This window comes from Budorcas taxicolor, chromosome 5 (genome assembly GCF_023091745.1).
Source record: "Budorcas taxicolor isolate Tak-1 chromosome 5, Takin1.1, whole genome shotgun sequence".
Taxonomy (NCBI): Eukaryota; Metazoa; Chordata; class Mammalia; order Artiodactyla; family Bovidae; genus Budorcas; species Budorcas taxicolor.
The window spans coordinates 30,197,544-30,213,435 of NC_068914.1; the positions used below are offsets into that span (position 1 = coordinate 30,197,544).

At 41.5% G+C, this 15,892-nt stretch overlaps 1 protein-coding gene across 1 annotated transcript in view; it reads left to right on the forward strand.

Annotated features, from left to right (window-relative positions):
* Positions 1-1,136: 1,136 nt before the first annotated feature.
* SLC16A9 (solute carrier family 16 member 9) overlaps positions 1,137-15,892 on the forward strand; it is a 45,435-nt gene continuing 30,679 nt past the window's right edge. The window contains exon 1 of the mRNA XM_052641268.1: positions 1,137-1,332. Coding sequence (XP_052497228.1) covers positions 1,137-1,332 — 196 coding nt within the window. The remainder of the gene's footprint in view (positions 1,333-15,892) is intronic.

Genomic DNA, 15,892 nt, shown 5'->3' on the forward strand with positions numbered 1-15,892 from the left:
ACAACTGGTGAGTTATCAACATGGGGCTGTGAAGGGCCAGCTCCTCTTGCCCCACTCAGGGCAACTCTTGAGAGGTCAGCCGGCTTTGGAAATCTCCTTAGCCCTTATCTCTGTAAGGTGGCTTGCCTTCTCTTGCTGCTGTCTGTTGTTCTCTTCCAATGAGAACACTTTTAATAAACCTGCTCTTGCTAAGATCTTCTTCATGGGGAACTCAACATGCAACAAGAATCCAAAACAGTCATTTCCTGTGGTTGGCTTGGGCTGGGAACCTGGTGAATGGGGATAAATTTGGGAAGGAGGCTTTTCACTCTATGCCTTTTTAAAAAATTTTGAAGTGCAGTTGATTTACAGTGTCATGTTAGTTATAGGTGTACAGCTCCGTGATTGAGTTGTACATATATTATGTGTGTGTGTGTATATATATATATATATATATGTATGTATATATACAACTATATATATATATACACACACACATATATGTATTCTTTTTAGATTCTTTCCCTTATAGGTTATTACAAAATATTGATTATAGTTCTCCATGCTATACAGTAGGTGCCTGTTGTTTATCTAGTTTATATATGCTGCTGCTTCAGTCGTGTCCAACTCTGTGCGACCCCATAGATGGCAGCCCACCAGGCTCCCCTGTCCCCAGGATTCTCCAGGCAAGAACACTGGAGTGGGTTGCCATTTCCTTCTCCAATGCATGAAAGAGAAAAGTGAAAGTGAAGTCGCTCAGTTATGTCCGACTCTTAGCAACCCCATGGACTGCAGCCTACCAGGCTCCTCTGTCCACGGGATTTTCCAGGCAAGAGCACTGGAGCGGGGTGCCTATATAGTAGTGCATATATGTTTATTGTGAACTCCTAATGTATCCTTTTCATAATATAAAGACATTTTTTGGAACCATGTGGATATAGTACTTATTCAAATCAGAAATAAAGATTTTAAAGTTAACTTGATATGTCAGTGATCTCTTATCCTTTTCCTTGTGTATTTTTAGGGAACTTTTAATATTTTAATTTAGGAGGAGCTGTTTTAAATCTAGAATACCATGCCTTACCATACTCTAAATATGCTTTTTCTTTTTTTTGCTTAGGACCCACTGAGAGACGCCCACTTGACCTCACGTCACAATGGAATTGAAAAAGTCGCCTGACGGTGGCTGGGGCTGGGTGATTGTAGCTGTCTCCTTCTTCACTCAGTTTTTGTGTTATGGATCGCCATTAGCTGTTGGTGTCTTGTACATAGAATGGCTGGACGCCTTTGGTGAAGGAAAAGGAAAAACGGCCTGGATTGGATCCCTTGCAAGTGGAGTTGGCTTGCTTGCGAGTAAGTGGATTACTTTGTGCTTCTCCTCGCTCATTAATCGTTTAATTACATAATTGTTTCCTGCCTCATTAACACTGTACAAGGCATAGGAGGCTACACGTTTTTTTTTTTTTAATATAATACCTACTTTTCTGCCTTCACTGAGATTATAAACCTCCCCTTCACTGTAATAGTGTGTCTGACACACAGTTGTGTCTGACTTTTTGCAACACTATGGACTGTAGCCCACCAGGCTCCTCTGTCCATGGGAATTTCCAGGCCAGAATAGTACAGTGGGTTGCCATTTCCTTCTCCAGGAGATCTTCCTGACCCAGGGACCAAACCTAAGTCTCTCGCATTGCAGACAGATTCTTTACTGTCTGAGCTACCAGGGAAGCCCTCACTGTACTAAATCGTGTGAAAATACAGAAATTCCACAAGATATTGAAGAATTCATATTTTTATTCATTTATTTGCTTCTGTGTACTAGGCATTGATGCTGGATATGAAAGGATGAATGGCTAACACATCATTTATTTCTGCCTTAAAGAGGTTCAGTCTAGTGAGACACAAATACTTCCACAAGTAAGAAAGATACAAGGGTGTGAGGACAGTGATCCACGTATGTCCGATGAATGCTGGTGACCAAACGGCCAAGTGTTTTGCATTAGTCCTGGAAACAGTTCCTCTGTGATTCATAGTTACTCCTCTCTGATTCAGATATACTGTGATCAAATTGCACGTCCTACATTTGTGTCACCTTCTTAAGAAAAATTTGACATGGCAAGGGTAGTCCCATCTCACAATGATGATGCCACTAAGGATTTAAATGTAGTGTTATGTATGTGATGCATTTTGTGTGACATTTATATAATGTATCCAGAAGTAATATTCTTGATTAGCACTTATCAAGTATGATACAATAGTGATTCTTAACATCTTTAGAGAGCATAGTGGAGGGTTTTTGTTTTTTTTTTAAGGATTATATGCACTTCAATTTCTAGAGTTGTAGTTTGAACTCTGCAGTATATTTAGTGATTGTCAGTCTAACTTACTTGGAACTGGTTAAGAACAGACATGCTAAAACGTAGCCCTGGAGTCTCTTTCTGTGCTTTGAACTTGACATGATGATTCATTGAGCAAATCACAATCTCTGTTCTTATGGGAAAATAAGGACAATGCATGTGGTGATTTATAGGATCTTTTTGCAGCTCTAAAATGATTTCCAAAGAAAATGCAATGGCTATTCCTTCTTTTAAATTTGTTGTCTTTCCTGATCACTAAAGGGGACTTCTTAGAACAAAATAAAACATAAACAGTTGCTTCCAACGGATGCATTACCTTGTTAAATTAAAAACAAGACTTGAAAAACAATGCTGGATCATCTGGCCATGTCAGATAAGATAACTAAGCATAACTAAACAAGTGAAAATAACACTGTCATAAGCTTAAGAAAAACAGGAAACATTTGCCAAGATTTGTTTGCAAGAATTTTTCAAAATGTGGGCTGTTTGTAAAGCTGTCAGAGTACAAGTGAATAGTGGTTGATATGTTTCAAAGTATAATTTTTAGAGAATGATCTGGTGAGAAGAGAATTTTTGAATGTTTTCCAATTAGTCATCATTTCTATTAGCAAATGCAAAGTTAAATAGGAATGCAATTACTTGCCTTCCAGCAAGAGTCAAAGGGTAATTGAAATACTATCTCCATTAGCACATACCTGGAGAACAGAGCTCTTTTCCATGAAGTTTGTCCAGGTAGGACTTGAGGGTTTGAGGGTTCAGGGAAGCTAAGATCATCTTAGGGATGGGTAGGGTGGTCAGAGCTGACGTTGAGATTTTGAACTGTGGCTCTCCACTTTCTGCAGGTTCCCAGGTGAATGATTAGTTTGTCTCAGGGCCACGAGCAGCCCTCTTCACTTATAGGCAGGACCAGATACGTAATTTGCAAGCCCATGTGCGAAATGAAAATTCAGGACCTTCTGTTAAAAAAGTTAAGAATTTCCAGATAGCAAGAGCAGGGCAGCAGACCAAGTGCATGGCCCTTTTTAGAGCCAAGTCCTGTCCCGCTGGTTGGGCTGGAGAGAGAGTATCCCACTGAATGTCCAGGGAGTGAACAAGTACTGAGGGAAATGTTGGGCTGAAGTCAGAGTTAGTCTGAGCCCTGGCTCCACTACCCTCTAGCTGAGGGGCCACATGCAAGTCACTTATCTTCAGTGTCTACAGCTAGATGAGGAGACACTTAGACCAGCTAATCAAAACTTTTGAAGATAAAACATAGACTATGGAGACCAGAGGGTTCCAGAATGAGGAAGCAGTGAGAAGAAAATGCTGACAGGAGACCTAAGACTTATAGGTGTGTGTGTGTGTGTGTGTGTGTGTGTGTGTGTGTGTGTGTACATGCAAACGTGCCTGTGTGCACTTTAGTTAGTGGCCACTGAATATCCGTGTTGTTGGCCTCTCTTGGCTCTTCATAGCATAAATTAGGGGACAAATCCTGAGAGCTACGGTAATACAATGTTAGCGAGAAGTGTTGAGCAGTGTTTGAGCCACATCCAGCTTCTACTTTGTCTACCACTTTGTCCTACGCAGAAGTAAACAGATCTGTACTACCTTGGAAACAGGAAAAGTACACCTCCTGATGTTTATCAGTGATTCTTTTTCTTTTAACTCTATTAACTTACTTACTCTTGGCTGTGCCGCGTCTTTGCCGCTGCACATGAGCTTTTTCTAGTTGGTGGAGAGTGGAGACTACTTTCCGACTTCTCATTGCAGTAGCTACTCTTGTTGTGGAGCTCGGGTTCAGTAGTTGTGGGGCACTGGCTTAGCTGTCCCGTGGAATGTGAGATCTTCCTGAAACAGGGATAGAACCTATGTCCCTTGCCTTGGCAGATGGATTCTGGACCAGTGGACCACCAGGGAAGTCCTATCAGTGATTCTAAAATAGGGAGATAATCAGAATCATTTGCAGAAAATTTCAGCATATTAATGCCTAGATTAGACCTTAGGTATTCTAATTCAGTTTATAAATGGGGCCCACATACATGATTTTTTTTCCAAAGAAGCTTCCAAAGTGATTTTCAAGTTGGAACTGCCACTGGCTTAAGCCCTCTCTACTTAGATTTCATTCTGGCACTTTTTGATATTTTTCAAATATATGATTGCTGTTGACTTATTTAGAAGGATAAACACTGTAGGTTTCTGCTTGAATGTGTCACTGTGCTCATTCTGTCTAAATCATGACAAATAAATTATGTCCAGTGGCTCCAGTCTGGTGTTTGCATCCTTTTTGATAAAAATTAATATAATTTGTACATATATATGTGTGTGTGTGTGCGTATATGTATTTATATAAGTACATCTCTGATAGTTGTTCTTCAATTTAGGAGTGTATATGAATTACTTGAGCTTTAAAACGCCCATTTCTTACTCATCAGTGCTGTGATGGTGGGGATGGTCCCAAGAATCTTCATTTTTTATCATTAAAAGTATATATATGTATTTATTTATTTATTTGGCTGCTCAGGTCTTAGCTGTGGCATGCTGGATCTCTGATCTTTGTTGCTACATGTGAGACCTGGTTCCCTGACCAGGAATCAGGCCCGGGCTCCCTGCATTGGGAGTGCAGAGTCTTAGCCACTAGACCACTAGGGAAGTCCTAGGAATCTTCATTTTAACTAGCTCCCCAGACGATTCTTCTGCAGCAAGCTATATCATAGCTGAGAAACACAAGTTGTTTTCTTTACCCAGTTTTGTCCAGAGAAGGTCTGGTAGGTGTCATCCTTACCAATTTTGTGATCCAACCTCTGGAGATGATAGCTGAGCAAGTATATCTACATAGGGATATCACCAGATGGCCAACACCAAAATCAGATTGATTATATTTTTTGCAGCCAAAGATGGAGAAGCTGTATACAGTCAGCAAAAACAAGACCAGGAGCTGACTGTGGCTCAGATCATGAACTCCTTATTGCCAGATTCAGACTTAAATTGAAGAAAGTGGGGAAAACCACTAGACCATTCAGGTATGACCTAAATCAAATTCCTTGACTACACAGTGGAAGTGAGAAAGAGATTTAAGGGGCTGGATCTGATAGACAGAGTGCCTGATGAACTATGGACGGAGGTTCGTGACATTGTACAGGAGACAGGGATCAAGACCATCCCCAAGAAAAAGAAATGCAAAAAACCAAAATGGCTCTCTGAGGAGGCCATACAAATAGCTGTGAAAAGGAGAGAGGCGAAAAGCAAAGGAGAAAAGGAAAGATATAAGCATCTGAATGCAGAGTTCCATAGAATAGCAAGATAAGACAGCCTTCCTCAGCGATCAGTGCAAAAAAATAGAGGAAAACAGTAGAATGGGAAACACTAGAAATCTCTAAGAAAATTAGAGATACATTTTCATGCAAAGGAACATTTCATGCAAAGATGGGCTCAATAAAGGACAGAAATGGTATGGATCTAACAGAAGCCAAGGATATTAAGAAGAGGAGGCAAGAATACACAGAAGAACTGTACAAAAAAGATCTTTATGATCCAGATAATCACGGTGGTATGATCACTCACCTAGAGCCAGACATCCTGGAATGTGAAGTCAAGTGGGCCTTAAGAAGCATCGCTACAAACAAAGCTAGTGGAGGTGATGGAATTCCAGTGGAGCTCTTTCAAATCCTGAAAGATGATGCTGTGAAAGTGCTGCACTCAATATGCCAGCAAATTTGGAAAACTCAGCAGTGGCCACAGGACTGGAAAAGGTCAGTTTTCATTCCAATCCCAAAGAAAGGCAATGCCAAGGAATGCTCAAACTATCGCACAATTGCGCTCATCTCACATGCTAGTAAAGTAATGCTCAAAATTCTCCAAGCCAGGCTTAAGCAGTATGTGAATCATGAACTCCCTGATGTTCAAGCTGGTTTTAGAAAAGGCAGAGGAACCAGAGATCAAATTGCTAAAATCCGCTGGATCATGGATAAAGCGAGAGAGTTCCAGAAAAACATCTATTTCTGCTTTATTGACTATGCCAAAGCCTTTGACTGTGTGGATCACAATAAACTGTGAAAAATTCTGAAAGAGATGGGAATACCAGACCACCTGACCTGCCTCTTGAGAAACCTATATGCAGGTCAGGAAGCAACAGTTAGAACTTGACATGGACCAACAGACTGGTTCCAAATAGGAAAAGGAGTATGTCAAGGCTGTATATTATCACCCTGCTTATTTAACTTATATGCAGAGTATGTTATGAGAAATGCTGGGGTGGAAGAAGCACAGCTGGAATCAAGATTGCCGGGAGAAATATCAATAACCTTAGATATGCAGATGACACCACCTTTATGGCAGACAGTGAAGAAGAACTAAAGAGCCTCTTGATGAAAGTGAAAGAGGAGAGTGAAAAAATTGGCTTAAAGCTCAACATTCAGAAACTGAAGATCATGGCATCTGGTCCCATCACTTCATGGGAAATAGATGGGGAAACAGTGGAAACAGTGTCAGACTTTATTTTTCTGGGCTCCAAAATCACTGCAGATGGTGACTGCAGCCATGAAACTAAAAGACGCTTACTCCTTGAAAGGAAAGTTACGACCAACCTAGACAGCATATTAAAAAGCAGAGACATTACTTTGTCAAGAAAGGTCCGTCTAGTCAAGGCTATGGTTTTTCCAGTAGTCATTTATGGATGTGAGAGTTGGACTATAAAGAAAGCTGAGTCCTGGAGATGATGCTTTTTGAACTGTGGTGTTGGAGAAGACTCTTAAGAGTCCCTTGGATTTCAAGGAGATCGAACCAGTCAATCCTAAAGGAGACCAGTCCTGAGTGTTCATTGGAAGAACTGATGTTGAAGCTGACACTCCAATACTTTGGCCACTTGATGCAAAGAGCTGACTCATTTGAAGAGACCCCGATGCTGGGGAAGATTGAGGGCAGGAGGAGAAGGGGATGACAGAGGGTGAGATGGTTGGATGGCATCACTGACTCAATGGACCTGGATTTGGGTGGACTGTGGGAGTTCGTGATGGACAGGGAGGCCTGGTGTGCTGCGGTTCATGGGGTCCGCAAAGAGTCGGACATGACTGATCGACTGGACTGAACTGAACTGAAGTATAGCAGGAGTACTTTGCCAAGCAACATACAAATTCTTCTTTTTAAAAAATATTTGTTTAACTGTATTTATCTGGCTGCACCGAGTCTTAGCTGTGGCACGTGGGATCTTTAGCTGTAGCATGTGAACTCTTAGCTGTGGCATGTGGGATCTAGTTCTGTCACCAAGGATCGAACCTTGGCCCCCCTGAATTGGGAGCATGCAGTCTTAGCCACTGAACCACCAGGGAAGTCCCACAAATTCTGTTTTTCATCTGTTTGTCCCTTTAGTTTGAAAAGTGCCCCTTGTGTGTCTGGCAGTCACCTTCACTTACTTGATCCTTATAACAATACACTCTGTGTGTGTGTGTGTGTGTGTGTGTGAGAGAGAGAGAGAGAGAGAGAGAGAGAGAGAAAGTTGCTCAGTCATGTCTGACTCTTTGTGACCCCATGGACTATACAGTCCATGGAATTCTCTAGGCCAGAATACTGGAGTAGGTAGCCTTCCCCTTCTCCAGGGGATCTTCCCAACCCAGGGATCGAACCCAGGTACAATACAGTGAAGTTGGCGTTATTGTCCTTAGGGTTTTGTGACCTGCCCAAGATGAAGTACACTGTCTAAGGGTTTTTTCTGACCTGTTAAGTCTGTTTCTTCATCTTTAAATGGGAGATAATGAAAGTACCTACTTCATAGGATTGCTTTGTAGGAAAACAGAGATGGTGCTTGGCATATGGTAAGTACTCAACAAATATTAGTAAGTAGAGAATAGCAGTTCCCCACAAATAAAATTACTCTCCCAGGCAGTTCCAACCATGCTGTAGAATCTGCAAAAGAAAGGGGCCATTCAGAATGAAAGATGAAGACGCTTCTAGGGTGATGGGCAGGCGGGGGAGCTGTCAAGATTGTACCTGCCTGTGTGCTAAGCTGTTTCAGTCGTGTCTGACTCTTTCTGACCCCAAGGACTGTTAGCCTGCCAGGCTCCTCTGTCCATGGGATTCTCCAGGCAAGAATAACTGGAGTGGGTTGCCATTTCGTTCTCCAGGGAATCTTCCCAACCCAAGGATCAAACCTGTGTCTTTTATGTCTCCTGCATTAACAGGCGGGTTCTTTACCACTAGCACCACCTGGGAAGCCCGAAGATTGTACCTAAGCATATGGAATTTAAAGCACACCAATTTTCTTTCTTTTTTTTTTTTTTTTAAAGCACACCAATTTTCTTTAACAAATCTAGAATAGTGAAAAGACATGCAATTCTTATCTTTACACTCTTTATAATCTTAATTCTTTTTCTTTGAAACTTGAGTAACTGAGAAATACTAAGAAGTAGGCCTCGCATCTGGGTTGTTTTTCCAGATGATCTTTGGGATGAATAAAGCTGAATGTTAAAGATTTGGTCTCCCTAGGTTATACATCGTCATTACAGACACTTAGAGAGCCTGGTCTCTATGTTAGGGATGCCCAGACAGAAGACATCTTCTCTGCTATGAGTCGTTTATAATCTCAGGAAAGAGACAGGGAAAAAGGGTCATGATCCTTTGAGACATCACCGCAAATACCAGGAATAGCAAGAACAAGACAGTCTGTATGGGCTGGGCAAGGCAGATGGGCAGGGGGAGGGCGGTCCAAGGAGAGTCCATGTATGCGGAGCGCTGGTGTCCACACTGCATGTGACGTGGTCTGGTAGAGTAAATTTGGCTGGAGAAGGAGAGATTGTGTTAGGTGTGACACAGGTGTGTTAGGTATATAACACTGTGTTAGGTATAGCCAACAGGTGTGACAGTTGGTGTCAACTTGGCTAGGCTACATTCTGTGGCTGTTGAGACCCCCATGGAGGTGTGGCTGTGAAGGTGTTTTATAGATGTGCTCCAAGTCCATAGTCAGTTGACTCTAAGTCAGAGAGATTATCCTGAATAAACTAGATGGATCTGATTCAATTTGTTGAAAGACTTTATGAGCATAAGAGAGCTTTTCAGAAGAAGAAATTCTGCCTGCGGGCTGTGGGAGAGAGTTCCAACTTGCCCTTACTGATGCCTGTCCTGAGGACACCATACTTGCCTCACCAAGCCCCACAGCCGCATAAGCCGCTTCCTTGCAATAAATCTCCTTACGTACGTCTACTTCTGGTTCGGTTTCTCTGCTCAGAATCTTGAAGATACAGAAGGAATGGAAGGTCACTGAACCAAAGGGCAATCATGGCCTTATATATACATATTTTGTTGTTATTGTTGTTGCACTGGATCTTCATTGCTGCACACAGGCTTTCTCTAGTTGCGGAGACTGGGGGCTACTCTCTAGTTGCCATGCACGGGCTTCTCATTGCAGTGACTTCTCTTGCTGTGGAGCAAAGGTTCTAGGCGTGCAGGCTTTGATAGTTGTGGTTGATGGGCTCTAGAGCTCAAGGGCTCCAGTAGTTGTGGCACGTGGACTTAGTTGCTGCACCGTGTCTGGAATGTTTCCGGAGCAGGGATCAACCGTGTGTCCACTGCATTGGCAGGCTAATTCTTATCCACTGTACCACTGGGGAGGAAGCCCCTTTATTAATTTTTATTGGAGTATATTTGTGTTACAATACTGTGTTAATTTCTGCTCTACATATATACAGTGGAATATTATTCAGTCTTTTATTAAATTGAGAGAAAGCACTCTTTGGTAACTCTTCAAATTCAAGGAAAAGGGTGGGGCCATTTTTCCAACAACAGAGATGCTGATGGAACAGAGGGATCTTTTGTTCTGCAGTTTTGTACTCCAGATAGATTGAGTAGTCCCTTCCCTCTCATTTTTTGCCCTTAGTTCCTTTAAAGGTCTTCAAATTGCTAAGGAGTCAGTACATCTATCCCTGGGTTAATATAATGAGTCAGTATAGCCAGCAGATTTGCTGCCTGAGTTGCAAGTGTTGGCAGAGCTGAGTTTGAGTGTAACCATACAATTTTACCCCCAAGTACTGAAGACTCCTTTGTCTAGGGCTGAATTTCTGCCTCCTGTTACATTGGCCCGCTCCCAGGGTGCTAGGCAGGTCTACGGTTGATTGGTGCGAATCGTGTAGGTTTTGCTGACTTGAAAAAAGCAAATGTGCGTAATATGCCAAACCAGCCCACAAGCAAAGGTGATCAGTATACTTGAGAGCAAGGATTTGAGTGGGTGTGGCTCCGTAGTGCCTTTCTCTTCCTCAGGAAGATAAACTTAAAATTTCTGGTGTCAGCAAGAGTGAGGAATGAGGAACCAGCATTGTTGGGGTCCCTGCATTGCAAGTAGACCCAAGCAGTCTACTCTGTTAGGGAACCTTTACAGCATTGTGAGCACACAGCCTGGTTATAATTTCATTACACACACACACACACACACACACACAGACACACACAGAATGTATGTTCTCAGTTGCTTCAGTCGTGTTCCACTCTTTGGGACCCCATGGACTGTAGCCTGCCAGGCTCCTTTGCCCATGGTATTTTCCTGGCAAGAATACTGGAGTGGATTGCCATGCCCTCCTCCAGGATCTTCCCAACCTAGGAATCGAATCCACACCTCCTACGTTGTAGGCAGATTCTTTATTGCTGAGCCACCAAGGAAGCCCCATATATATATATATATATGTCACATTTCAACCTGCTATAATTTCATTCTTTTTTTTAAGATTTTTTTTGATGTGGATCATTTTAAAAGACTTTGTTGAATTTGTTTCTGTTGTTTGTTGAAGCAAGAATACTATTGCTTCTGTTGTTAATGTTCTGGATTTTTAGCCTGGAGGCCTGTGGAGCCCCTGCATTGGAAGCACAGAACCTTAACCACTGGGCCACCAGGGAATTCCCTATAATTTATTTCTCATTCTAATATGAATAGAGTGAGATATTTCTATGCCCTGTGGCAGGCCAGGCCATCCTACCACTCTGGGGACTCTCTGAATCTTTTTGGGAGAGAGGAGTTCATGGAAGTTGATTCATTTTTCAAAGGAGATAATTTCTTTCCCAAAGCTTTCTTACAAAATTTATAAGCTGGAAAACTGCATTATGGTTCTGTTGCCTCCACTGAGAATGTTTTTCATTCCCTTTGTCAATATAACCATACGTCACAGCCCACTTCAAGACTCAGTTCGTTGGCCCATGATGATCTCCCTTTTCTGAAATTCCCAAACACATGATCTGAACCTTTCTTTTGGGACTTAGTCCCCCATGGCCTTAGGTTTGGACCTTAGTCTGTTTTGCCTTTTGGCCTAGCTTGGAAACTGTGTGTGTTCCTCCCTGTGTCCTTTTCTACCATGATACGAGACAGGTGCCGTGAGACTGCACATCAGGGCTGTGTGGTCCAGAGCAGTAACTAGCCATATGTGGCTGCTGGGTACTTAAAATGTGGTTATTTCAAGATAAGATGTGATGTAAGTGTCACAAACACATACTGGATTTCAAAGACTTAGTACAAAATAAAGGAGTGTAAAATATCTCTAATGATATTGAAATGTTGAAGTGATAATGTTTTCGATACAGTCAGTTAGGTAAAATATATTATTGACATCAATTTTACCTCTTTTTCTTTTTCTCATGGAGCTACTAGAAACTTTAACATTCCATGTGTGGCTTCTTATTTTTCTGTTTTGCTGCAGTGCTTCTCTAACGGATGCTTGGTAAATAGTGGGGGAATGGTAATGGTCAGATATTTACTTTTTTGTTTGCTTAATGCAGACTTAAATTTATGTTACTATTCATAGCAAATTTTAAAATTTTAATCAGTGTATTCTTTCGCCTTGCTAATCTCAACCACCAGCAAAAATTTAACACTGTTTCTTCCCACATCACCCTGAAGGGCTAAAGGAAACAATTTCATCCCTTACTAGTAGTTCATTCTGACTTCCTTAAACCAACTCATCTTTCTCATTTTCTAATTCACCCTTGCTTGTAACAAAACACTTGTTCCATTGGAGTTTTCATTTTCATTTCCCTCATTGACTGAGAATAATATCAATCAGTCTGATCTTCAGTTGGCAATGAACACATGGTTTTATATTTTTGTTTCATTTTGTATTTAAGAGGTTGTAGGGCTTCCCTTCGGAGAAGGCAATGGCACCCCACTCCAGAACTCTTGTCTGGAAAATCCCATGGATGGAGGAGCCTGGTAGGCTGCAGTCCATGGGGTCGCTAAGAGTCGGACACAACTGAGCGACTTCACTTTCACTTTTTACTTTCATGCATTGGAGAAGGAAATGGCAACCCACTCCAGTGTTCTTGCCTGGAGAATCCCAGGGACGGGGGAGCCTGGTGGGCTGCCGTCTGTGGGGTCGCACAGGGTTGGACACGACTGAAGCGACTTAGCAGCAGCAGCAACAGGGCTTCCCTGGTGGCTTAGATGGTAAAGAATCTGCCCACAATGCAGGAGACCTGGGTTTGATTCCTGGGTTGGGAAGATCCCCTGGAGGAGGGCATGGCAACCCACTCCAGTATTCTTGCTTGGAGAATCCCATGGACAGAGGCGCCTGGCGGGCTACAGTCCATGGGGTCACAAAGAGTTGGACATGACTGAGTGACTAAGCACAGCTGTCTTAAAACTCATCTGTATCCTCCTTTCATTCTTCATTGCTCACTTTGGTTTATAGGGTTACTCCCTAATATGTAAGTTCTTACCTCTTTTGAAAAATTTATTTATTTTTAATTAGAGGATAATCACTTTACCATATTGTGTTGGTTTCTGCCATACATCAGCATGAATCAACCATAGGTATACATATGTCCCCTTCCTTTTGAACCTTTCCCCCACCTGCCACCCCTCTAGGTAGTCACAGAGCCCTAGTTTTGAGCTCCCTCTGTCATACAGCAAATTCTTACCTTTTTTAGAGGGAAAGTGTCAGCATTGTGCCAAAGATGTTGCCAGACTACCATGCAGAAGAGTGGAATATCTTTTAGGACCCTGCCTACCTCTTACCAAGGAGGGCATGGCAACCCACTCCAGTATTCTTGCTTGGAGAATCTCATGGACAGAGGAGCCTGGAGGGCTATAGTCCACGGGGTTGCGAAGAGTCGGATACAACTGAACAACCGGGCATGCATACCTGCTACCTCTTACCGCTCCCCCGTCACCTGCTATCCTGAAACCATTCTTCTGTGCTGACTGCCAGCCCTGCTACTGAGCATTTTCAGTTCATCTAAGCAATCAAGATTAATTACCCAAACAGAAGGTAGTAATAGTCATAATGGCTCCTAAACCCCAATACGTATAAAATTATGAGTTCAAGAAAACTTTTCATGGGGTCTTCCATAGTGGTCCAGTGGTAAGACTCTGAGCTTCCAATGCAAGAGGCATGGGTTTGATCCTTGGTAGGGAAACTAAGATCCCATATGCTGCACAGTATGGCCAAAAAAGAAAAACAATACCAAAAAAAGAAAAAAGAAAACTTTTCACAAAAGACAAAATGAATATGAAGACAGTGATACATTGTATGTGTGTCTGTTTCCCACTATCTTACTGGCTTCCAGTTTACTCTGAAATTGTATCCTCCTCACTATTTCCTTACTAAAATATTCCTTCTTCTGCCTTAATGATGAGGCAATGAAAATAGATGGTTATTACATTTAAAAAATGTTTTTATTTGTCGAAGTAAAAAAATCAGCAACCCGATGATGATGCTCCTCCCTCTCTTTTTTCCTAAAATTTTACAGATCCCAAGCAGTGGAATCAGTGGTTCACATTACAAGTTAACCGACTTTTGTTCCAAAGGTTCCTTCTGCAGAGTAAAACACCTGAAGCCTCATCAATCTCCCCTGAGAGTAGTCGTTTGATTTATTTAGTCTCTTGAATAGAAACTAGTGCAATGCTGAGGAGTAATCTATGGTTTACCATCTTGGAGAACTTGCCTGTTACTGTAAAGAGCTAAACACATAAATGTGTCAGGTTTTGTGGATGTGACTTACTGGTCACTTCCAGTTGTACTTTGCCCTAATTGTTATTGATGAAACCTGGGACTGTTGTGGTTTAAAGCTGTGTAAATCAAGTCTAGAAATACCCTGGTTCTGAGGATAAGAATAAAATAATTTGTTCTAAACCTTTAAGCACCAAAATGAGCATAAATGTCATGTTTTCATCTTCCATAAATTCATTAAGCTACTTAAACTGTGAGATAATACCAAAGTATGTAGGTGTTTTTTAAACATATTTCTAGAAAAACATTAAGGTGCCAGTGGAAACACTTCTCAGTTGGGAAGGATGTTGGGCTGACTTTGGCCTTAGCTCTGTCATTGATTAGCTATGGATTCTTGGTCAAATCACATGATCCTTCTAGGCTCCAGTTTCATCATTTTACCTTTAGACCCTTTCCAAGGCCTCTTTCAGCTCTAAAATTCTTTGTCTTCAACCTCTGACATCAAGATTTTTTTTCATTTCAGTTAGCAGCAGTAGATGGTGTGAAAGTAGAGAATTTTTTTTCTTCTAGTTTCATTCAGGAATAATTGACATAAAGTGCTGTATAAGTTTAAGGTGCATAGCATGATTTAACTTATATTTATCATGAAATGATTACTACAGTAAGTTTAGTGAACATCCATCATTTCGTATATGCACAGCATTAAAGAGATAGAAAACTTTTTTCCCCCCTATCATTGTGTTTTAGTTTAGTGAACATCTAACATTTTATATATGGACAGCTTTAAAGAAGTAAAAAAAAAAAAAATTTTCCTTGCAATGAGAACTGGGAGGATTTACTCTCTTAACAACTTTCATATATAAACACAACAGTGTTAATTATATTTATTATGTTGTACATTTCAACCCTAGTGCTTATTTATCTTATAACTGAAAGTTTGGACCTTTTGACCACTGACCTCCAGTTCTTCCTCCCTCTACCCTCTACCTCTGGTAACCACATACTTGATTTCTCTTCCTATGAGCTTTTTTGTTGGCTTGTTTTTGAAGTATAACTGACTTACAGCACCATGTCAGTTCTAATACATAGCATAGTGATTTGCTATTTCGATGTGTTTTTAAGTGAGCTTCCCCGGTGGCTTAGATGGTAAACAATCAACCTGCAATGCAGGAGACCTGGGTTTGATCCCTGGGTTGGGGCGATCCCCTGGAGGAGGGCATGGCAACCTCCAGTATTCTTGCCTGGAGAATCCCCATGGACAGAGGAGCCTGGTGGGCTACAATGCATGAGGTCGCAAAGAGTCGGACACAACTGAGCGACTAAGCACAGCATAACACGTGTTTTTAAATGATCACCATAACAAGTGTAATTACACTATGTTACCATACTAAGACACTCTACAATTATTGACTGTATTCCCTACGCTCTACATTTCATACCTGTGACTCGTTTATTTTGTAGCTGGAAGTTTGCACCTCTTGATTTCCCTGATTTATTTTTCTCTCCCCCTACGCCACTCCCCTCTGGCAACCACCAGGTTGTTCTCTGTATCCATGACTGTTTCTGTTTAGATTTGTTTGTTCATTTTACTTTTTTGGGTTACACATATAAGTGAAATCATACAGTATTTGCCTTTGTCTGACTTATTTCACTTAGTGTAAT